The 23,997-nt window shown below is 36.5% G+C and overlaps 1 protein-coding gene across 3 annotated transcripts; it reads left to right on the forward strand.

Annotated features, from left to right (window-relative positions):
- The first annotated feature begins 896 nt into the window (after nucleotides 1-896).
- On the forward strand, nucleotides 897-23,183 carry LOC113426287 (cytosolic phospholipase A2 gamma-like). 3 transcript variants are annotated; one of them, XM_026688650.2, is made up of 14 exons: nucleotides 897-1,164; nucleotides 3,883-3,999; nucleotides 9,323-9,465; nucleotides 11,716-11,914; nucleotides 13,076-13,184; nucleotides 13,823-13,963; nucleotides 14,299-14,352; nucleotides 15,158-15,217; nucleotides 15,593-15,718; nucleotides 18,312-18,437; nucleotides 19,305-19,412; nucleotides 20,035-20,189; nucleotides 20,650-20,818; nucleotides 22,059-23,183. In XM_026688650.2, exons 1-14 carry the CDS (start codon nucleotides 1,141-1,143, stop codon nucleotides 22,214-22,216), a joined length of 1,689 nt encoding a protein of 562 aa, XP_026544435.1. In that variant the 5' UTR covers nucleotides 897-1,140; the 3' UTR covers nucleotides 22,217-23,183. The 3 variants fall into 3 exon arrangements, with proteins under 3 accessions (XP_026544435.1, XP_087802940.1, XP_087802942.1); XM_087946814.1 differs by lacking the exon at nucleotides 14,299-14,352; XM_087946816.1 differs by lacking the exon at nucleotides 3,883-3,999.
- Nucleotides 23,184-23,997: the final 814 nt, after the last annotated feature.

Consider the following 23,997-nt stretch of genomic DNA (forward strand, 5'->3'; position numbering starts at 1 on the left):
CCTTATTTTACATAAACAGTATAACTGTTTTCCAGCAACTGTGCAATGAAAATGTCCCAAGTGCTACATAGTAGGGATTTATGGGTACATGACACTTGAAACATCAGGTTGTCATTCCTTTCTCTAAAGCAGGGGTCCCCAACCGCCGGTCCGCGGACGGCACCGACGCTGGAACAACCCTTACCGGGCCGCTGGTTGCTGGGCGCCGCCATCTTTTTGGTAAAAAGCGCTTCTGGTGAGCTTTTCCGGTAGAAAGCTCACTGGAGCGCTGTTTCGTCATAAAAAGATGGGGCGCAGCGCTCGGTGAGCTTTTCCGGGTAGAAAGCCATTTCTACCCGAAAAGCTCACCAGAGCTGGCGCGCATCATCTTTTATGACGAACAGCGCTCGGTGACGTCACCGGAAGCCCCTTTTCGTCATAAAAAGATGGCGGCGCCCAGTTGACGCCGGTGCCAGGCCACGGCGCCCAGCTGATGTCGGAACCGGGCCGCGGCGTCGAAAAGGTTGGGGATCCCTGCTCTAAAGCATGAATTTGAAAGAGAAAAATGTCAAGTTACTGAAGCAACAAAGCTATCATTCAGAAGGGTGTCTTTTTAGGCAGAAAAATACTCAGCCACCTTGTCTTAAAAATAAACCACCCATCCAACAGATCTCTAGTCCTTTATTTCCCCAAATCTGAAGCTTCACAGTAAAATAAAAGGAGAGACAGAGAGAGGAGGAGAAAGGGAGGCTGTAATGTTTTTAATTCTACATGAATATATGATCCAATAAACTACTCTTGCCTTTCTAAAACTAGTCCTATCTATTCCATGCCTTGGTTTCCTTGTAAATGCTTTATTAACTGACCTCTTGTGGAATAAATTGAGTCATCAAGTGCAGCAGTTAGAAAGCAAGGAGGAGCACAAAGAGGAAATGCTGAAGGAATCATATTACTGATAGAAGTTTCCAGCCTATTCTGGAACAGTATTCAGCACTGTCTGCTTCCAAGAACGGAGAGTTGTAGCATACTAATTCATGCTGCAAAATTTTGTGGTCCTTCTGGGAAGAATTTGTATTGATTGCCAGAATTTATAAAATCTGAAGATTCAGGCGAACGTTATTACTGACTCCATATTCCCTACAAAGAAGCCTGGAATAAAACATGGAAACAAATGTGGCTGGAAAGGTAATGTCGCTGCCTCTATTTGACATATTAGCAAAATTAAAAACACAGCTGTACATTTTATTAAAAATGACATTGCAAATTAAGATGAAATCACTAATTCGTCTACATGATGCAGTAAAACAGCACTAATGAATGCAAACATTTCCTTCCTCCCCAATATCATAAAATTTTAATACAATTATCATTAAAGGGAAGGGACATCTGTTAAATCCAAGTTTATGTCTTTGATGTAATTCATACAATTTGCATTTACATAATTTATTCCCAAATTGATGAAATTTATATAAAAACAAAATATACATTTATATAAATGATTGATAAATTGATGCACATGAGTCTCTGGTCTGAATTGCTTTGGAAAGAATAAACTGTTATTTGTCATTTGTACGTGGGGGGAATCTAAATAAGAAGTATGGCATCCAGTCCATGTATACCATTCTGACCAACTGAAACTTTAATGCAAGTTTGATACAATGTTATTTGAATTTGAATTTGGATTTTATGTGTAGACTGGGGCAACATCAGGGGTGGGATTCTACCAGTTCTCACTGATTCACTAGAACCAGTTGTTAACTTTCTAAGCAGTTCGGAGAACTGGTTATTGGAAGAAATCTCCTTTTATTTTTTCCCACCTTATTACATTGCCTAGACTTACTGTTTCCAAAGGGGAAGGGTTGTTTTAAGCTTTTTACACTGGGAGGAGGAAATACTCCTCTGTTGGAGTTCTTCCAGCCAGGATCAGCACTTTGAAGAAGTAATTGAATAACAAAGCAGAGCTGCCGGAAAGAAGCTTTTCATGACAAGGAACCAAGATGAGTGACTTTCACCAAGGCTTCTTAGCTAGTTAGAAAGATTAACATTCAAATGTGAGTTCCAGAGGTGGTATTCAGCAGGTTCTGACCAGGTCTAGAGAACCAGTAGCAGAAATTTTGAGTAGTTCAGAGAACCGGCAAATACCACCTCTGACTGGAAATTTTACAGTATCCTTCCCCTGACACCCCCACCAAGCCATGGCCACAGAACCGGTAGTAAAAAAAAAAAAAACACGAATCCCACCACTGGTGAGTTCACATATCTTTTCTGAGTTTTAGTCTAAAACTGGTTTTTGGTGAAGTTTAATTCTGTCCTTCAGATAATCAGAGTTGGAAGGGACCTTGTAGGTCATCTAGTTCAACCCCCCCGCCCAAGCGGGAGACCCTACACCAGGGGTCCCCAACCACCGGTCCGTGGAACATTTTCTACTGGGCTGCCGGTTTGCTGGGCGCCGCCATCTTGTTTTGATGAGAAAGTGCTTCCGGTGAGCTTTTCCGGTTGGAAAGCTCGGCTCACCTTGCCTTGGGTCCTGAAGGAATCCTCGCGCCTTAGTTTCATCAAAGGGGGGGGACGGCTTCGAACAAAACTAAGGTGCGAGGATTCTTTCAGCACCCAAGGCAGGGCGAGCCGAGCGACCATCCCGAAGCTGTCCCGAAGCCCATCGACAAAGGTACAAAGGAGGAGTTGAAGGTGGCGGGGAGAAGCAGGGGACAGCTGGCTGGCCGGTCGCTCGGCTCGCCTTGCCATGCGTGCTGATGCCGGTACCGGGCTGCAGATCATTTTCTGATGCCGGTACCGGGCCGTGGCACAAAAAAGGTTGGAGGCCACTGCCCTACACCATTTCTATCCTTGGTGACGCTTAATCCTCTGGGATAATTTTCCCTATTCAGCTTTGTTTGGAAGGAAAAAGCTTAATCTCTGTTCCTGAAAATAAACTGGGTTGAGAAATCTGGTTAGTTCCTGTGTCTATTTGTGCTTATAATTGGTTTAACAAGCAACAGCTACTATTGTGATTTAATTATTTATATTGTGTTTGAATTTTTTCCTGCCTCATTATCCTGCCTCATTTTTTTTCTATCTGGGGAGGGGGATCTTCCTTCACTTCTTTAGTGGTTCTTGGCACTATTTTTGGGGGGTGTATTTCTGGGAGGCAAGTGATCTTTCCTTAAATCTGGATGATTTCCTTAGAATATCTTGTGAGGTGAGTGAGACCAACTGGTATCTTTAAGTGGTGCAAATGGATTTAAGAATTGCTTCTCCTGGGTGTGCTCTTTCTAGAGAGCTTAAAATTTAATTTAAATGACATCTCTGCTAAAGGGTTTCACTTTATAAGCAAGAGTTGGCTGCTCATAGTTATCATTGCATTTTAACTATTTTAATTCCTCAAGGTGCTCTGGCACCCTGCCTGATTTGTAACTCCGGCTTGCAGGTATTTTTAATCTAAGGATTGGTATTTAGGGCAGCTTTTTGCAAGCAAAGAAGCTTTTTGTATTCTTGTAAAGGTAATCCTTGACTTACAACAGTTCATTTAGTGACCATTCAAAGTTACAATGGCACTGAAAAAAGTAACTTATGACCATTTTTCACACTTACGACCATTGCAGCATCCCCACTGTCATGAGAGGCCAGGCGAGGAGAAGCGCCCCTCAACGTGAGTGATATCAAATTGGCCATGCCCACCCAGTCACTGACCACCAAACCACGCCCACCACCTAAGCCATGCCTACACAACCGGTTGTTAAAAAATTTGAATCCCATTTCTGGGCAACATCATCTCTACAGCAATGATCCAGCTAATCAGTTTGCTTGAGAGTCAAAATATGACATTAATTCCCATTATTGTCAAACTTGCTAGTAAAGTTGAATATATTTTTCCTATGTTTGTTTTGTATGTGTATTTGTTAGGGGAAAATCAAAGTACGAATTTCAAAATCTCTCTCAGATGGTGAAGAAGTAGCTATAACTGCTCGGAAGAAAAAAGTGGAAAAAGCACTTGCTAAGCTTGGGATGCAGTGTGATTCGGTAGGTTTCCATTGATATGTCTATTTGAGAGGACTAGTAACAAACCATAATAAATGCCACGAAATCTCTGAAGGTCTTTAATTTAATGAAATCAAAATTTAAGCATTTTTTGTTTAATTTAAAAGGCTTTCTTTGTCTTTAGCCCTCCTGTTTCCCAGATCTTTGAAAGCCATGTTTAATTGATATTAGAATATTTCCAGAATTACATTTTTTAGGTTTATGGCTAAAGATGTTAAATATGTCTCCCAGACAACCATAGACATACAGGTTGAAAAAAATTATGATGGTAGGTAACAAGAGAGAGATACTGCTTTCTTCATCTCTTTGCTACTATCTCATGGTCATCCAGAGATTTTCAGTTCAGATATGGTAGTCATGATAAGCTTTCTCCATTTCTCCATAAACTTCTCCAGATTTTGATTTTTCCTTCATTTCCTCTTACCAAGGGGATCAAAGAATGCCTCCACTTTAATAAAGCCTCTACAATTTATTTGGCAATAAACAATAAAAAGACAACTATATAGAGAGCAAGGGAAAGTAAGGGATTGTAAAAAAATTCTTTGATTCTTGGGTCAAGCTGTAGATATTTGCATGCAACTATTGAACTAGTCTGTCTATCATAAGGCAGTTGAATGATCAAAAATAAAAGAAAATATGAGGGGCAGGATAAGAATTTTCTGAAATAACAGTTAACTTCATTAGCTACAGAAATATGGCAAAGGCCATCTCTTTCATTAGTGGAAATGATGGAAGAGGGTGGAAGTTTACTTTCCAAGTCGAGAAGTATGATGAATCTAGTTGGTTTTACCTTTAAGCTGGTAATATAGCTGCATTCTTAAAATGCAAATTGGCAAATTATTTCCTTGAAATTCAGGATTTGCTTGTATGGTCCAGTCTAAATGTCTGCTTTGTTGCTATCTTTCACTGCGGGTCATATATGAATTTCAATTATGACTATTAAAATATTATACATTAATCTATGTCACTTGTTAAATAGCTTTAAAAACAAATTATGTAAATATCAAAATATGCAACCTGCTTGAATGAGAATATCAAATAATATCTTTAAAAAGATTTGGATATACAGAAGATATTTATTCAATGTCCCTACATTCAATAAATATCTTCTGTATATCCAAATCTCTGATGCATTGACAATGGTTTAGAAGTGTCTTGCACAAGTAATTTACTTCTCTGTGTTTTTTAAAGTAGCTCTATTTTTTCAAGCTTCCATTGTGCTTTAAAAAAAGGAAGCTGATTTAAAAACTCATCTTAAATTTAATACAGTTCTTAAAATAGCCATATATTTTCTCTCTTTCGGGTCTTATGGTATCCTGGAATAAAAATGAGTTGCTTTAATAAAGAATAGAAAAATGCTCCATTCGTGACTTCCAGTTTGAGCTTCTTCAGCGACAGACCGAAACCTCGTCTCTGTGAGGCTTCGATTCGTGCTCGCCGCTGGAGCAACCTGAGCCAGCTGGTTTTTGGGCTAAGCCACCCCGTAGAGGTGTTGAAGAGTGGGGAGACTGCCAGCAGGGTTGAGGAGAGCTGCATCTCTCCTCCCCAGCTGGCCATTACTCCCTTTCCCGAAGGCGGTTGCAGCGGTGGTCAGAAATGGCCACCACAAAGAACTCAATCGGAAAAGAATGTGCAGGAGGAAGATAAGAAGAGAAAGTTTTGGTTGACTGGGTCAAACAGCAAAAGCAACAAATAAGGTACCCTGGAATTGAAACTGTTAAAAAACAATAACATTGTTCCCTAAGAAGATTTTTTAAGCTGCGAAGGAGAGAGAAAAGGGAAAAGATTTGGTTTTCTCCTTTTCCTATACTGACAGCTAAGAGACTTAAGCAAGAAATTGAAAAAAAATCCACTTTGACATCAATAGGCATTTAATGCTGAACATAAAAAGTCAAAGGGATAATAAAGATTTCTGGATAATTAAAAGCTTTTGAAAACAGGAAAGGAGAGAAAAAGAATAAAAGGGTAGGATCTGGAAGGGAGGAGACTGCCTGGAATTAAAAAAGAATTTACAGCAAAATCTCAACAAGACTTCCAAAAGATACATTCTAACTGAAATATCACAACAAAAACCCCAGGAAGAGAAAGTTGAAAAAGAAATAAGAAGATATAACTCGGGACTATCTGGATGACTTCATGATTTCTGGATTCTTGGTTGTTGTTTTGAATGACTAATATCAATCGGGTGGTTGTTTAAAACTGTTTAAAATGGCTCCACTTTTAGAAGAACTGAAAATGGAACTTAAAAAGTACAAAGAAGATGCACAAGAAGGGAGAGGTTCTTTTGGCTTCGTATTTCAGTTTTTAGAAATGGAGATTTGGAATTATGAGAAACAACAAGAAATGCCTGCAGAACAAGAAGATTGTGACAAAGAAGAAGCCATCTTTAATGAACAAGTAATCTGAGATGGGGGAAAAAAGGAAAAGGGGGGGGAAGAGAATGGAAAGTTTAAGACTGGGAAAAATAACTCCCCCAAAAAAAAAAATAGAGTGAAAAATAAGTATAAAATCAGAAGGCAACAGAAGAGGGAATTGCAGAAGAGAGAATTAGAAGTAGAGAGACAAGGGGGTAAAAAGGGAAGGGAGAAGATGAGAGGGAAGAAAGAAAGGAAAAGAAGTTATAAAGGACAGAAACAAAATATAGAGAAACAGGGCCTATTTAAGATAATGGGTGAAAATTTAATGGAAAAAGGGATTCTGCAAAGGTACATAAGATAGTATTGTTATATTAGAAACAGGGAATAATTTTAGAAAATATTAAACAATGTATGATTAAAATGTTTGATAAAATAGCTATCGTAATTCAGTGGAATGCTTGTCAATAAATAAATGTAACAAAAGGTATATTTAATGATTTATAAAACATATGTGAAGAGAAATAAGGGAAAAATTAATTATGGAGATTATATGTGTTTTGAAGGAAGTATGATATTTAATTGAAAAGAAGTGTTAAAGATGTTAAGATTTTAATGATTATTAATGATAGAACTGAACTGGAATGGAATGAGGGTTTATAATTACATATATTTACAATCTTTCTTTTTTTAAAAAAAAGAATATAGTGTGTATTATAAGAATGTGCCAAGCAGAATTCGATTGGAAGTTATGTATTATGTATTATATTGAAGGTCATAAACTTAAGGTATATATTGAAGTTTAAATAAGAGTTGAATGGATGTAATTAAAAGATATAAAGGTGTCATACTCCAATTAGTAACTACAGGAGAAAATTTGTTTAATGAGAAAAGATAATATGAAATTGAAACAGAACAGACAAAAGTATAAATATAATGATTTGAATTGAGATGATATAATCAAAATAAAATTGAGAAAATTAAAAGAGGGGAAAAACTATATAGAAAATGTAAAATAGTATAAGATATGGAATAGAATACAAAAAGGAGCATGAAATTGAGTTTTGTGTCTGTATAAAGAAGTTCAACCAGGGACCATGCTATTTTCATATTTTACTTCTATTTTGTGTGTGAAAACCCAAATAAAACTTTATTAAAAAAAAGAAAAAGAAAAATGCTCCATTCGTGCTTATGCTTATTATGAAGTATTTCTTCTGAATCATTGTTAAAACAAGTTTCAAGTATGTTCCTTTTAAGTACCTACTTAAATATAAGAACCTCAGCAAGTTGTAACCCTTTGCTGACCTTATCTGATTTTGAAAACTAAAGAGATTTGGACTGAATACCCTGTTTCTCTAACAATATGCCCCCCCAATAGGAAGACTCAGCATGTTTTCTAGGCATAAAATGAAATTAAGCCCGTCCCCCCAAATTTTAAAACATGCAAAATTGGGGGGGAAGGCAGGGGGAACTTGCCATTAGGAGTGCCCCACAGGCAGCTACGCCTTGCCATCAGCCGCTCCTAACAGCTGATCATGGCGGAGCACGGAGGGCTCCCTACCCCCGCCAAGTGCCTTTGCTGCAGACCCAGGTCAGTGGGCAGGTGGCGGCATGGATGCCCACCAGCAGTGTTTCAGCTGCTTCTCAGGCCTCCGTAGCTTTCAAGGTTCCCACAGGTGCTGGCGCCTCTCTCGCCAGCACCATCTTTAACAACAGTGTCTGAGTCACTCCCGCTTTTCCCCCGTCCCCGCAACAACAGGAAAAAAACATTTTGGGGTACCTGGGAGTGCCATGCACTGCATTTTGGTTTAATCCTGAGTGGCTGGCTGGGTGTGAGAAGAGCCAAGCGGCGTCTCTGCTGCTGCTGCTATCCTTGGTGCTCCAGCCTTGGGCTCGGCAAGTTTCCAAAAGTCCTGGTGTACAGCCCATTCCTGCATTCCAAGCGCACCCAGGGTGAGCTGCAGCTGTCCCTCTCTCACCAGCACCATCTCCAATAACAGTGGCAGCAGCAGCGGGAACTGTGGAAGTTACAGAGGTGGCTCCCCCACTTGAGAAATGGCTGAAACACTTCCACGGTTCCCACTGCTGCTGCCGCTGTTATTGGAGACGGTGCTGGCGAGAGAGGGACAGCTGCAGCTCAGCCTGGGCATGCTTGGAATTAAGGAATGGGCTGTGCAACAGGACTTTTGGAAACTTGAGCTCGAGGCTGGAGCACCAAGGGTAGCAGCAGCAGAGACGCTCACTCGGCTCTTCTCACGCCCACCCAGCCTCTCGGGATTAAACAAAACACATCGCATGGCACTCCCGGGTACCTCAAAATGTTTTTTTTTCCTGTTGTTGCGGGGACGGGGGATGGGGGAAGAGCAGGAGTGACTCAGACACTGTTGTTGGAGATGGCGCTGGCAAGAGAGGTGTCAGCACCTGTGGGAACCGTGGAAGCTACAGAGGCCTGATAAGTGGTCGAAACGCTGCCAGCGGACATCCACACCACCGCTGCCCACCCGCTGACCAGGGTCTGCAGCAAAGGTGCTTGGTGGGGGTAGGGAGCCCTCTACGCTCCGCCATGATCGGCCATTAGGAGTGGCTGGTGGCGAGGAGTAGCTGCCCGCGGGGCGCCCTAGGTGAGGGTGCATGGGGGGGGGGGAGAAATTAATTCACCCCTGAAAAGACACCCTAGCCGTTTTTTCGGGGCTCAAAAAAAAAAAAAAAAAAAAAAGACCCGGCCTTATTATATGAGAAACACAGTATTATTTGGATAAAAGAGTACTAAGTAATCTGAGGATTATTTGCTAGATCAGGGTTGAAAAAGAAATCTAGGTAGAAGGCAAGAGCAAACCTGTAGTATTCTGTTATCCAATAAACTGGATGGAGAGTTCCATGAAATACTAATAAAGAATGGTCTTTAATTCAGAACAGACATGATCTTTATCTTCCCTTTTTTATTCCATTAGGAGAACATCCCCAGTATTGCTCTCCTAGGAGCAGGAGGAGCTATGAGGGCTATGATTGCACTGTATGGCACTCTAGTAGAACTGAAGAAATATAACCTTTTGGATTGTGTCATGTACTTGGGTGGGGTGTCAGGTTCTACCTGGTAAGTCTATGGTATTGGTAATGAAAGTAAATAGTTACTGCAAATAATTACTGCTTAAATTACTAGATCAGTTCATCTTTAATCTCAACCACATCCTGTTGTCATTAGCAAAAGTAAAAAATCCAAGGAGATTTGAAAGTTAGCAATAACCCCTATGAGAACCATTTTTGTGTAACAGTTAAGGTATCATGCTAGAAATTAGAAGATGGTAAGTTCTAGTGCTGCCTTAGATATAAAGCTAGCTAAGTCAGAGGCCCCACAACCCTTGGCCATGGCCCACTACCAGGCCATGAGCTGTTCAGAACTGAGCTGTGGAAGTGGCAGGTGAGCATGTGTGTGCGCATCCCCACTTGAGTGAGCAGAAGGGAGAGCAGCAAGATGCACACGTGCTCTATTTGCACAAGTGGCATCCCCACTCCTGTGACCAGTGGGTGAGCATCAGGTAAGTATGTGCATACATGCTCCAATTGCTCACACTTGTGCAAATGGAGTTGCAGATACATATGATCTTGCTAGAAACCACAAAGCCAGAAAGGTTGGGAAACTCTAATATAAGTGACTCTAGGCTGGTCTCTCTCTCTCTCTCTCTCTCTCTCTCTCTCTCTCTCTCTCTCTCTCCTCCCCCCCTCCCTCCCTCCCCCTCTCTCTCTGTCCTAGAAAGGAGGCAGTGGTAAATGATTTCTGAATACTCTGTAGGAACTTCTCCAAGAATTGAACATGGAAAAAAAAAACCTTTTACAATGACTCAAAATATATAATTTTATGTTTATGGCTCACATTGTTACATGAAACTAGTGGAAATGATTTATCGATAATTATTTATGGTTTTGATTAGTATATGAATCCAGCTAATTGTGTTTCTTTTTAATTAACAAATCATGCTGAAGCATATTAGAGGCTCAACAAAATGTATAAACCTAGGATGATGAAACCTTTAGAAGCCAATCTAATTTAACTAAAGAAACTCTGGCTCTTCAATTAACAATATTAATTTGTCCACTTTTTCTCTTCCCCTTCTAAAAAGCTATTCTTGTAACTTCACACTAATTTTATTTGTCTGGAGAAAAGGAACACAGGGCAGTGTCATTTCACACTGAAGTTATCTTCACTACAACAAAATAACTCCTAAGGAACATCTATGATGTTATGCTAAAATAACCCATGTTAAGTAGAAGTACCAGTGGAATTTCATACTGATTCTGCATTCCTTTAATTTTTGTATTCATGTCTGCTGATTAAAATAAAAGTTTAAGCTATTCTTACCTCCTAGTAATGTGGCTTGCAAATAATTAGGCATGTTATTTAGTAATTGACATATTTATAGTAATTAATATATTATGGGATAAATTTTGGGGGATACTGCCTTCTTCATTAAATGCATAAAATATTGTCTAGTGTTCATATATAAGCATGCATCGCACAAATATATATTTTTGAAAATTTGTTAAAACTTGCTTTTGAAGCCTTCTTGAAAACCATATTTCTATTCCGATTTTCTATATGACTAGAGAATTTCATTTGCAGTTACCTCTAAAGTTGTTAGTGAAGTGAACCAGGGGTAGGATTCTACCAGTTCTCACCTATTCGCTAGAACCAGTTGTTAACATTCTAAGCAGTTCAGAGAACCGGTTGTTAGAAGAAATTACTGGCCTAATCCTGTAAGGAAGGCAGGAAGGAAACATTCTGGGTTGCTTACAGAAACTGCCTCTCCATTAACCCTTATTACATTCTTGGCAAGACTAGACTTCCTGTCTCAGGAACTTCTCTAGAGTTCTTTTTTCCCCTCCTTTGCTGGTACTTTGCTTGTGTGGAGTGACCATTCAAAGTTACAATGGCACTGAAAAAAGTGACTTATGTCCATTTTTCATACTTACAACTGTTGCAGCGTCCCCATAGTCATGAGAGGCCAGGTGAGGAGATGCGTGCCTTAATGTGAGTGATATTGAGTTGGCCACACCCAGCCAATAACATGACCACCAAGCCACGTCCACCAACTTAGCCACGCTCACAGAACAGTTGTTAAAAAATTTGAATCCCACCCCTGAAGTGAACTCTATATTTTCTCTTATATTTACAATTTTGAGAATATTATTTTTACATGAATGTAGCTTTTGTTCTCATCAGAATGAAAATCAGATTTCAGATTCCTTATTTTACAGCATGAGCTTTTAAAATAAAATAAACCCCTTGTGGGTAACTTCCATGCACTTTTCCACTGCACTAAAGACATTTGGCATGTTCTTTTCAAAGGTGCTTGCCAACCCTATATAAAAATGAAGATTGGTCAGAAGAAATAGAAAATTTGAGTAAATGTGAGCTTGAAAATCTTGTCCAAGGCCAATGGGATTTTAATAAAGCAATGAAAGCTGTTCTAGAGGCCACAGAAGATGAATGTTATTCTCTCACTGATTTCTGGTCTTATTTTCTTGTGCATAAACTGCTAAGCAAGGTGGGTGAAAAACAGATTTTTTTTGATAGCTAAAACAAATAAGCAGCTTTTTCTGATTCTGGGTCCCAGTCTCACCTGATGTCCTAGAAATTCACACTCATGTTGGTCATATTCATGAAAATATATTCATGAAATAATATAATATAGTACAATATTTAATGGTTGCTGGAACTGTGTATGTCTAGCTTGGTGAAAAGAAGGACTAGGGGTGACATGATAGCATTGTTCCAACATCTCAGGGGTTTCCACAAAGAAGAGGGAGTCAAGCAGGTGTGGGATTCAGATGGTTCAGACTGGTTTGAGTGAACCAGATGTTAAATTTACATCTGGTTCACCGAACTGCTAGTTGAACCAACTGGCTGTCCCCGTCCACCCCTCCCCTCCCCTCCCAGAAGTCTCCATGTGACCCATTTTGGATGCAGGGTCTGCAGAGAGGCTCTGGGACAGTGAATAATGGGCCTTCTGGAAGTCTGGAAACGGACCTGTTTCTGGCTTCTGGAGGGTCTCCGGAGTCTGGGGAAGGTGAAAAAAATGCTCTTCCCAGAGGTTCCAGAAGGCCACGTCCATCATAGCCATGTCCACCATGGCCACACCCACCATGGCCACGCCCACCATGGCCATGCCCACCCAGCAACCAGGCAGCAAAACAGTTGCTGGGATTTTTGAATTCCACCCCTGGAGTCATGCTATTCTCCAAAGCACCTAAGGGTAGGACAGGAAGCAATGGGTGGAAACTAATCAAGGAGAGAAGCAACTTAGAACAAAGGAGAAATTTCCTGACAGAACAATTAATCAGTGGAACAACTTGCCTCCAGAAGTTGTAAATGCTCCAACATTGAAAGTTTTTAAAGAAGAGATTGGATAACCATTTGTCTGAAGTGGTGTAGGGTTTCCTGCCTAAGCAGAAGACTTCCAAGGTCCCTTCCAACTCTGTTATTCTATTCTATTCTATTCTATTCTATTCTATTCTATTCTATTCTATTCTATTCTATTCTATTCTATTCTATTCTATGATGCATTACATTACTTATGTATAATATAATGAATATAAGCTAAAAATAGGACACCCATATCTTCCCACATATGATTCTGAGCAATATCTCCCTTAACAATGAACAGTGAAAAGAAAAAAGTAATAAAATGAAAATAAAATTATTTTAGTTTGAAGAAGAAAAATTGTCTCAGCATGCTGGATCTTGTGAGAGTGGAAAAAATCCTTATCCTATCTATGCCGCTGTGAACAAGCAAACTTATGAGAATCAAAATGCAGGTAAGTATGTTTGTCTATATATGCAGATTTTGCTGTTTATCAGACAAAAACTATTCAAATCACAAGTTCTTACTTGTTAAAATCACTAATGTTAAATTCTAAAAAAAAAAAAAATTGTTCAAAGCTTCTAAATGAGACATTTGCAAATAATCTTACATTATACCTATTAACTAAGGATCAGAAATATATATCACATAGCACAGCAAACTTCTGCAATAATAATTTTTCCACTGGCAATATCTTAGCCACAATTGAGTGACTATAACTGAATGTCAATTCCAGTTCTTCCATGGGAAAAAATAGTTATAAGCACACGGTGAACACTATTGGATCAGAACCATTATACATGCTATAAATTAAATTAAATTTCTTCTATAGTCCATTTATTTCTACAATCAATTCTATGTCTTATAAAAGGGGGGATTAATAGTCTGTGTCCAGATGCCATGATAAGAATAGGGAAATCTACAATAAACCATGGTTCCATATTTTGTAAGGCACTTATCTCAATCATAATCTTGATTATGTAGGCCTGTGTAGTCTTGGGTAAAATCCAAGTCTGGATAGTGTAATAAGTGTAATTTTATTAATTTTATTAGAATGTTAATTTTTGCATGATTTTACTGTAATCTTTTCAGGTACCTGGTTTGAGTTTACCCCTCATGAGGTTGGAATTCCTGGACTAGGGGCATATGTAGAGAGCAAATACTTTGGGAGCATATTTCGAAATGGTCAGCTAATCAGAGAAAAAAGAGAAAAAAATATTTGCTATTTGCAAGGTATGTCATATTTGACTTTTTGCCCTTGAAACAAAGGAACACTTTTTGTATTTGTATGTTTACTTGAGTCAAATGTAGAGAGGGGACATACCTCTGAAAATTTAAAATATGTCATTCAAACAAATAATTTCATCAAGAGTTTTGTGGAATAAGTTGTTTCAGAACATAACCAAGAATAATAATTCAAGGTACAAAGAAAGGATGGTGTTTGGCTACATTTCTTTCCTTTTTTTCTGTGTTATATGGTGGAATTTTGTCCTTTTAAAACAAATTGATTTTTTACAAACACTAGATTGTAACATGGGGGGGGGGGGCAATATTTTCCTTATTTTTAGGTTTATGGGGAAGCGCCCTTGGAGGGAAGCAAGAAATTTCAAAGACTATATCAGGTATTGTTCTTTTTGTGATTGAATTAGCGTGATACTGAATTAGTCCGCAAGTCAGGGGAGATCACAAAGAATTCATATACATGTGCAGTTGCATACAACCCTAACTGTCTCTGCTTCCCAACCTTAGAACCTATGGTAGTAACTTTCAAATCTTTAAGTCTATGAATTCCATTATCTGTAATCACATAGCTAATGCTTATGATTATGAATGTTGAAATACAAAATATCTGGAGAGCATAGATGCTTTTACCTCAGTCCTAAGGAGTCAAAGATATGGAAGATATGTCTTATGTTGCCAAAAGAAGAGAATATATGTAGCTCAGAGTTGAATTGTGGAGACTTTGGTGTACCTTGAGCTTCTTTTTTTCTGGTAGATTTTTCAATACTTGACTATTGTTATTCTCTAACCCAACAATCGCATTTTCCAGATATGTTTTACACCCTCTTTTTTCTGTAATTATTGTAGTTATAGATGGTGAACAAGTTTCAGCTCTAATAGAATGCCTTTCTAGTCAAAGACTGATTTAGTTGATTCTAGGCTCCTATTTTCTTGTTTCCGATACATATTTTTGGTGCTGGGTATAATGTACAGAGTAGCAGAATTCCCAGGTTTTTACAAATATATCACTAAGTATTATAAATGCCAAGGAAATATTATGGTTAAAAGAATCAGTTATAGAGCGAGTCCAACATTTTGGCAACATGTTTACTAAAACATGTTTCTGGTTGTTGAAAACTACATTGCAATATTGTGCTAGAAAATGAAAACTGTTATAGCTAAGAATGTATTCATTTATCATTTAAGATGCTTTAAAAGATTTTGGAAAATATGTAAGATCGGAGGACCTTATTTCAAAAGATTCAGGTAAGATTTACAACAAATATGTCCCTTTCTTTCACTTCCCTCCCTGCTAGCATTTTCTGCTGCACAGTCTGTTTTTCAGATCAAGCAAATGTTGATCTATATGTGGCAATAGAATTCAAGGATTGGCTTGTTACCTGAGCCTGATATCATGGGATGAGAGAGAATGGCTGATTTTTGTGCTTAAAGCAGGACTAAACACAAAGTCTCTTGGTTTCTGGCCTGGTGTCTTAAACGTCACTGGAGGTTTTTAAGAGACAGCCATTTATCTGAAATAATATAGGGTCTCCTGGGTGAGCAGGGGATTAGACTGGTAACCTCCAAGGTCCCTATTCTATTATTCTGTTAACTGTCATTCTTATCTTTTCAATTGTCCAGAAACAGACATTAAAAAATTAAATATGCTCTATGAATGCTATCAGATACTCCTTGACCTGCAGTTATTGGAATCTACAGATAAAGAAGGATTAGATAAACTTGATCACCTAGAAAATATCTTGAAAGGTAAGTTAATATAAACCCCATATAAAAATAAAGGTTTTATTTATTTATTTTTAATGTACTTAAATTTCTACAAAACGTAAAATATATATAAAAAACAATATTAAGAAGGAAAATTATATGGTAAGGCAAGATACAGAGTAATAAAAATGAAAATGAAGAAAATAGTTTCCAAGGTTTTTGATAGTTACATATATAAAATATATTATTTTTTTAATCTAAAATTTAACAATACCCAGTATTTCTGTAAACATTATAATCATCAAATCACCAAATTAATATAGCATTTTGAGGTTTCTACCAAAAAGTCCAAAAGTGATTTCCACACAGAAACAAAGTTAGACAAAGTCTTTTCAAGGTAGTTAATTTCTCTACTTGAGCCAGTTCTATTAACTTCACCACCTATTCTTCCAGTGTGGGAATCTGTAAATCTTCCTATCTTTGAACATACAAAAATTTTGCTGGAATTACCAAAATGGAAACAAAGTCACACATTTTTTCTTTAGCCAGCAAACCTTTTTAAAAAACACCTTTGATTTCAATTGTATATTTATTTTAAGAATTCTCTGAATTAGGTACATATTTAATCCTGAGATGAAGGTTTTATTTGTATGTATGTGTGTTTGTTTTTTATAGTTTCATTCAATTCCATTTATTTATTTAATTCCATTCCAATATTGCCTGATTCCACAACAATTCAGCTATCTTATAGACCAGAATACAAATTTGTATTATATCAAAGTCCATCTCTCCAAAACAGATAATATTAATCTAGACATATTCCATTTTAAATAATAATCTGAGAGGAAGCCAATAACTAGTCATTAAAGGAAATAGTAATAGAATAAAAGCAATAGATATGTGCAAAACCTACTGATTGGTAAATAGAAAGTTCAACAGATATCCAGATTATTCCATCCTTCCTCTGGGTTGTGTAAACCATCTGGTAGGTAATGTCATGCTTGCAAATGAATCCTCTGAACCAAAAGTCATGTTTTGTGCACATTCCTAAAAAGTAGCACTGGAATATTACTAACAGATAAGGATTTTTTATCTACTAAATTAAGATAATAAACTAATATTATTTCTTATCTACTAAAAGGTAAGAAAGATTTAGTGTGTTTATGGATGGATGTAATCACTTTGAGCACTTTATAGGATAAAAAGCCAAAACAATAACATGGAGAAAGATTATATGCATCCCAGGGGTGGGGACAGAGTAGGAATGCAGAAGCAAACAAAATCTTATAAGGACTTACCTTGCCTGAATACTCAGGTCTTCAGTACATGTCAAAATCATTGTTTCAGGTGCTCTTAGTATTCCAAAGGGACGACAACCAGGAGTGAGATTCAGCCAGTTAGGGCCAGTGTGGGTGAACTGGATATTAAATTTACATCTGGTTCATTGAACCAGTAGTTTAACCAACAGGCTGGCCCTGCCCACCCTGCCCTCCTGTTCCCAGGAGTCTCCCCATGGCCTATTTTGGGTGCAGGTAAGTGCAGAATCTGCATGGAAGCTCTGGAAGAATGAAAAATGGCCCTCCCAGAAATTCTGGAAATTTGGAAATGGGCCTGTTTCTGGCTTCCAAAGGGCCTCCAGAACCCTGGAGGCTGTTTTTGCACTCTCAGAGGCCCGAGTGAAGCCTCTGGGCTCTGGGGAAGGTGAAAAATGGCCCTTCCGGAAGTTGTGGAAGTCCAGACACAGGCCTGTTCCAACTTCTGGAGGGCCTCCAAAGCCCAGGGAAGGCCTTTTTCACCGTCCCAGAAGCCTGAGGGAAGCCTCTGGACTCTGAGGAAGGTGAAAAACAGCCCTCCCGGAAGTTCCAGTAGGCCACAGGTTGTTGGGATTTTTGAATCCCACCCCTGAAGACAACTCAAATACTCTCAATTTAGACCAACAATTTAACAATGAGAGTGCACAATGGGATTTCTAAGAGGAAAATTTCCCTGTGAAAATATGTGTTATATACTTTATATCATCTACCTAATCCCTAAGGAAAATGTGTCCATATCAAAGCTTCCAATCAAGATTTTAATAAACCAGAGTAGAATATTCAAAATCAAATGCAATACAATATAAATATTTCATATGTCATTTGACTTAAAGTTAATTTATATTGCAATAGTGTAATCCAGAAAATTAAAATTAACTTCAAGTCTTAGGAACCAAAATTACTACCCATCAGAAACTCCCCCCCTCAGTTTTAAGCTTTGAATAGTCTGTAATTCCTTCAGAGTCAAAATAGATAAATGTATCTCAACCCAAGATCATTGAATAAAATCTGCTACTATCTGTTAAAAATTGTCCCCACCTAAAGTTACTGATTGCAACTTTAGTTGACCCAGTTTTCTTTTAAACTTAAAAAGGTTTAAATATTTAAATAATTTGTAATTATTTTCTGTCTATTCTGCTGAATACTAAATCATCAAAATGAAAGTCTTGCTGATTTAGACAGATTAAATTGGCTTGCCATCTTAAAATGCTTCCTTGCAAGCCTAAACCAAATGTAAATTTAGGGTACTTCATACATGGAATGTGCTTATTGAATAAAAGCTGTTTAATTCACTAAAATTCTCATCTTCCATTTCCATACAGATTATAGTTCTAGCAAAAGCTATCAGTTGACCAGAGAGATGCGTGAGACTTGGTATTCTGCAGATGAACAGGGAAAAAAGGAAGAGTACATGACATTATTCCAAACTTTGGATGCTGATTTTGGAGGCAAGTGGTTGTCATGTTGCTTCATTCTTCTTCAAAGCCTCTGGATCTCTTAAGGCAATCAGAATTTAATGGATTTTTTAAAAATAGAAAAAGCTACATATTCTATCAATAGGATAGAATTTTAGGATATTTTATAACTTACAGAGTAGCAGAAAGAATAGCATCTGAGAAAGAGTAGGCAGGAAAACAGGTATCTTCATGATTATCCATACTGTATGGCTTCTTTAATGTTTGCATATTATTTTTTTAATAGATGTACAAACCACCTCACAGGTTCTAGGTAACAAACAATGAAACATAATACAAAACTCATATTTAGATTTATAAGTATTGGAAAACAAAACTATAAACATGGTAAGCAATAATAAAAATGGTGTTGATCTTCCTCTAGCAATTTATTTACTAAAGGCCTTCTGAACAAGCTGGGTTTTAACAAAACATCTTTTAAAAGGTTTTACAGAACAATGATATTTCATTGTCATAGCAATTTAATTACAAATGGTTTACTCTATTCAAAGTGAACAATTATTTGGATACATCTACTTTTAAATTTTTTCAAAATGATTCCAATAGGACTTCACATTGTGTCATTGGGAGAAATGAAAATATTTCACTTCTGAGACAATTGCAATAAAATCAGCAACTGTTAAGCATGCTTTTTGTGGGAGGTTGGCAAAATAATAAATATATTCCATATATTTTTATATTTTATGTTCCATTTCTTCATTTCTTGATCTTTAGTACCACATGTTAGAAAAGTAACATCTAGGCTTAAAAGGTTAAAAAAATGAATGGGGAGTAGCTCATATTTCAGTTCTTTATAATTTTATTTTTTTCATCCCTACCTCTCACTGACATTTCTTTTAGATTTTACCAATGACGTCAATAAAATGTACCTTAAAATGGTGAAAAAAACATGTTTATGCCTTTTCAATTGGTCATGGGGGAGCATCAATAATTTCCTGTACCATTGTTGTAAGTTTTCATCCTTATTGTACTCCTCATTTTTTATACTGTATATCTGAAAGATCACAATGGAGAATATTACCATACTCTTGCATTAAAAGCATAGTATATATAAATCTTAGGGTCATCATCAAAATCATTGCCCATTTGCCTTTTATTCTTATGTTCTTATAGAAGAACTGGAAAATACTCAGTATGGGGAATTTTGCACTGGATATCATCTAACAATGTATTAAACAAGAAAAGGGTAGGGAGGAGAAGGAAGCAAGGATTGCTTAAGGTAGTATCAATGGGAAAAATAATAACGTTTTCCTTTGGGCTAAGGTCCTCCTTTTTAAAATTGATAGGAAATGTACCTGTGCAACAAATTTCTTTTGCAGAAAAACGCTCCCATCTAATTGACTATTTTTGCAAGAGTATCATCTTTAAGTTCTCAATGCTCTAAGCATTGCATACTCACAGCAGTGCTTCTACAGGAATGCACTCTCTCTACCTCCCAATTACATACATATGTTCTTCTGTCACTTACTGTCAGACAGTTCAACTGACATTAGATTAGCCACTTGAACAACTTTATTGGTGAATGTATAAAGAGTAACCCATGACATTCTGTTTCTTTTCTTATGATTAGCTGATGTTGAATTTCCTGAACTCACAAACAATCCCATCATATCTTTGATTGATGCTGGTCTCACTATAAATACAGCATATCCATCAGTTCTGTGTCCTGAGAGGCAGGTCAAGTTGATTCTATCTTTTGACTTCAGTGCTGGAGATCCATTTCTGGTAATTTATTTAAAATAAAGAAGGCATTTTACATGCCTAGAATTCAGTTGAAGGATAATACTTCCATGAGTCAGCAAGACATATTTTATTTGTTTTTAAAATTACACTTGAAAAGAAATGTAGATAGGAGAGAATTAAAATTAGATAAAATCTCAACTTGATATTTGCTTGCCAGTGTTGTTCCTACCTTTTGATAATTTCTTTTCATAAAATTATATATCTCTATGGGAGAACCTTTAGAACAATTTCTTCATATTCTGGTATTCCCTAGTTCTGATAAAGTTTTGGCATTACTGGGCTATTAAAGGGAAATGTGATAAACTATTTTCCTCTTTCCAGGGTTGAATTCTTAAGAGAACATAGATTCTAAATACAACACAATAAATAATTATAAATATTCATTCTAATTAACCAGCCACTATTTCTTTATATTAAAATTTTCTCTTACCTCTTTGGTTAGACAATTAAAAAAGCTGCTGAATATTGTGAAGCACATGCCATTCCATTTCCAAAAGTAGATGAGAATGCATTTCAAGATCTAGATACTCCGTCAGATTGCTATATCTTCAGAGGAGAATGCACACCAACCATTATACATTGTCCATTATTCAACAAAATCAACTGCCCAGGTAACCTGGAAATGAGAATCACTTGAGGAAAAATGTGGAAAAAAATATTGGGGGCAAACAGGATTAGAATTTGTTACATTTGCTGAATCCCTTTAATGCTTAAACTAAAACAATTTCTCTCTAATTCTTATATCTATCATTTTGAATTATTTTCATCTCAAACACAGAACTTTCTTTAATCAAGTGATTAAAGAAACTTTGGTTAAAGAGTGGTTAAAGAAACTTTTTCTATTAAAAAGTTTCACAGAATTAAACCCTCTTTAGTAAGTCAAAACATGATTTTATAATGTCAGATATTTTTGTTCTATTGGTGGTCAGGCAAAATCTGGATAAAGATCTTTTGAAATATGAATGTTCCTGGCTCCAAAATCTGCCTAACTTTATAAAATAGTCCAATTTAAATCTGATTAGTTGTAGAGTTTGCTAGGTCTCTGTGAGTAGGTTTGGCAATGCTTTGACACATGATTGTTCTCCTTGAGATAAAGAGATACTATGTTTGTTTTTTTTTAAAACAAACTGCAGCTCACCTGAAAGTCATGACTAGTAATTCAACATTCTTGCAATTTAATCTATAAACAAGGAAGCAGACAGGGAAGAGAAGCAGGAACCTAATCAGAGAAAGAAACTTAGAAAAGACTTGCCTTAATGGACATGTTAACAGTGGAGGCAGGAAGCTTGTGCCTTCAGACTGGCAATATTCTATAAATGTAGCCTTGCAATAAGATAGAATTAGTTCATTTGCCATGTTTCCTGTCTGGTTTACCTGGGAGACCTGACAGGACTGAAGAAGCATCTCAACATCCCTATATAAAAATATTTTAGCAATTTTTAGTACCTAATTGAAAGACTTTTTCTACATACTAAAACTATCTGGAAGTTTAAAAAGCAAAACAAATGAGCATGCTTTCTTATTCTTAAATATGAAAGAACCATATTCTACAAGAAGCAGCTTAAAAGGGATTATTTTTAAGGCCACTGCTGAAATGTAATGCCCCTTTGCCCTAATTGCTACTGTTATCATTAATTATTTTTATTTAATTTTATACTTTCCAAACAACATTTATTTTATCCAAGGAAGATTAAAGGTGATTGAAATCTGGTGATGACCAGCATTTTTTATTTTGCTAGTCTGTACTAATTCCTCATTGTAAAATATCATTTTCTTCTAGAATTTAAAAAATCTGTATACTCTGTGCCTCCTAATTGATTATTTTTAATTTAAATTCTGTCTCATTTTTAGGTGAAATTGCTGAATATAGAGAACAATTCTCTACTTTCAAGTTGAACTATTCTGCTGAAGAGATTGAAAAGTTGTTTATGGCAGCAAAGAAGAATGTAGCAAATGTTCAGCAAAAGGTTCTGGAGGAAATCAAGCACATTGTAGGCTCTTCTTCATAAACTACTGAAGCAAATGTTTCCTATTATAATAATATATTGATTGATTGATGAAAAGCTTGTTCTCCAACAGAAAACATTATTAATACCCAGGAAGTGTTATACAGTTTTTCTTCTTCCTCTGAAAGAAGTTTAATTAATATCTATTTGGGATCATGCAAGATTTGTGATTGCTACTAACATTATAAAAAAGTAAAATTTTACATTAATAATAGTTAAGTTCGGACTTCAGAATATCCAGAAAAGTAAAGAATAGGAAAAATTAAAGAGAGAGGGCTATTATTTTGGGATAGCAATGAAGACATCAGACTAAAAACTAGGTGACTGTACATTCTAGTCTTGCCTTAGATATAAATCTAGTGAGCCATTTAGACAACTGCAAGAAGTAGTGATTAGGAATTTAAAAATGACTTGGAGATACAAGTTTTATGACTCTTTATGTACTGCTAAATATTCTAGTTTTTATACATACACATACACATACACACACGCGCAAACACACATATAGATATACACATAATATATATAAATATACACATAATATATATATATCCATTTTAACATGTTAGATGCATTTACAATTTAGTCATATTTAGATGTCCAAACTTGTCCTTGGTTTGGGAAAGATGCACAATTTTTTTTTTCTAAACATAGCAACTTAGAGGCAACATTGATTTGAAGAACTTATTTTTCTAATTTCTATATCCCTGAAAATGATGGGGAATTTATTTAATTTAGTTCAGTTGTTTATAGAATTACAATATGTTCCAGCACCATAATTCTTTCAGTTTTTGTGTATTTCCAATTGTCATAAATAATTGTTGGATGTTGTTTAAATATCTGTGCACCTAATCTTTCTTACAATAAGAATTATGTTCATATTAATATGTAAGATGTATGTGATCAAGAAATTTGTTGTTAAGAGTGCAGAATAAGGGGAGCAGAAAAATAAAGCCAAACATATATTTGATTACTTACCTTAAAGGTACAGTATAATCTCATGTTTCTCTACAGACTGCTTTATTAACATGATTCACACATTCTCCTAACCATGGTTTGTTTGATCATGACTTATTGAGTAAAGTTTTATTGGATGCACTTTTTCTGTGCTACAAACCTTATCATCATGAGCAGTGGATATAAATGGAAAATAAACTGGAAGCAGAGATTATATTTATCCTAATATGTTAATCCAATTTAAAACTGATATAATACACATAAGAAAAGGAAACGGAATCACCATCTACCACTGTCAACTTTAAATTAATTAAACTCATATATTCATAATAAACATGTACATTTTATATGTACAGAGGAGTCTACTTCCAGTGTATACTCTTGCTTCTAGGGACTGGAGAGCTACTTCCATGTACAGAGATAAAGTGTGTATTTTTCAGCCCAAGGTCATCCCATATTTACATATATTCACACATACATGCATGCATGGGTATAAACAACATCCAATTGTCTGAATTTGGACACTATGGAAAACAATAAATGTGACTTCTTCATAGCTATAATTTCCATTCCATAAACTTTCAGATACTAATCTGAACAATTTCCAGAAGAAACAATTTCCATTGTTCTTTCTATCACTGTTTCAAAACAAAAAGATCACAGGATGAATTACCCACAGTCCATCGACCTAACAAATATGAGAATGCCAAAAGAGGCAATAGGCTAGTGCTTCCTCACACTATTTCTTTTTTGTCTTTAGCTTATTCAGAAATTGTTTTCATAGCAACTGGACTCATTGAAAGGAAACTATAAATCAGTCGTCCCAC

This window comes from Notechis scutatus, chromosome Z, assembly GCF_049901735.1.
Source record: "Notechis scutatus isolate UNSWTSFEM ecotype Mainland chromosome Z, rNotScu1.2, whole genome shotgun sequence".
Taxonomy (NCBI): domain Eukaryota; kingdom Metazoa; phylum Chordata; class Lepidosauria; order Squamata; family Elapidae; genus Notechis; species Notechis scutatus.

Coding starts and splice junctions, on each gene's coding strand:
- LOC113426287 (XM_026688650.2), top strand. CDS start 1,141: ATGGAAACAAATGTGGCTGGAAAG. Junction 14,353..15,157: donor AATTTCAAAGACTATATCAG/GTATTGTTCTTT, acceptor TTATCATTTAAG/ATGCTTTAAAAGATTTTGGA. Junction 20,190..20,649: donor GTGCTGGAGATCCATTTCTG/GTAATTTATTTA, acceptor CTCTTTGGTTAG/ACAATTAAAAAAGCTGCTGA.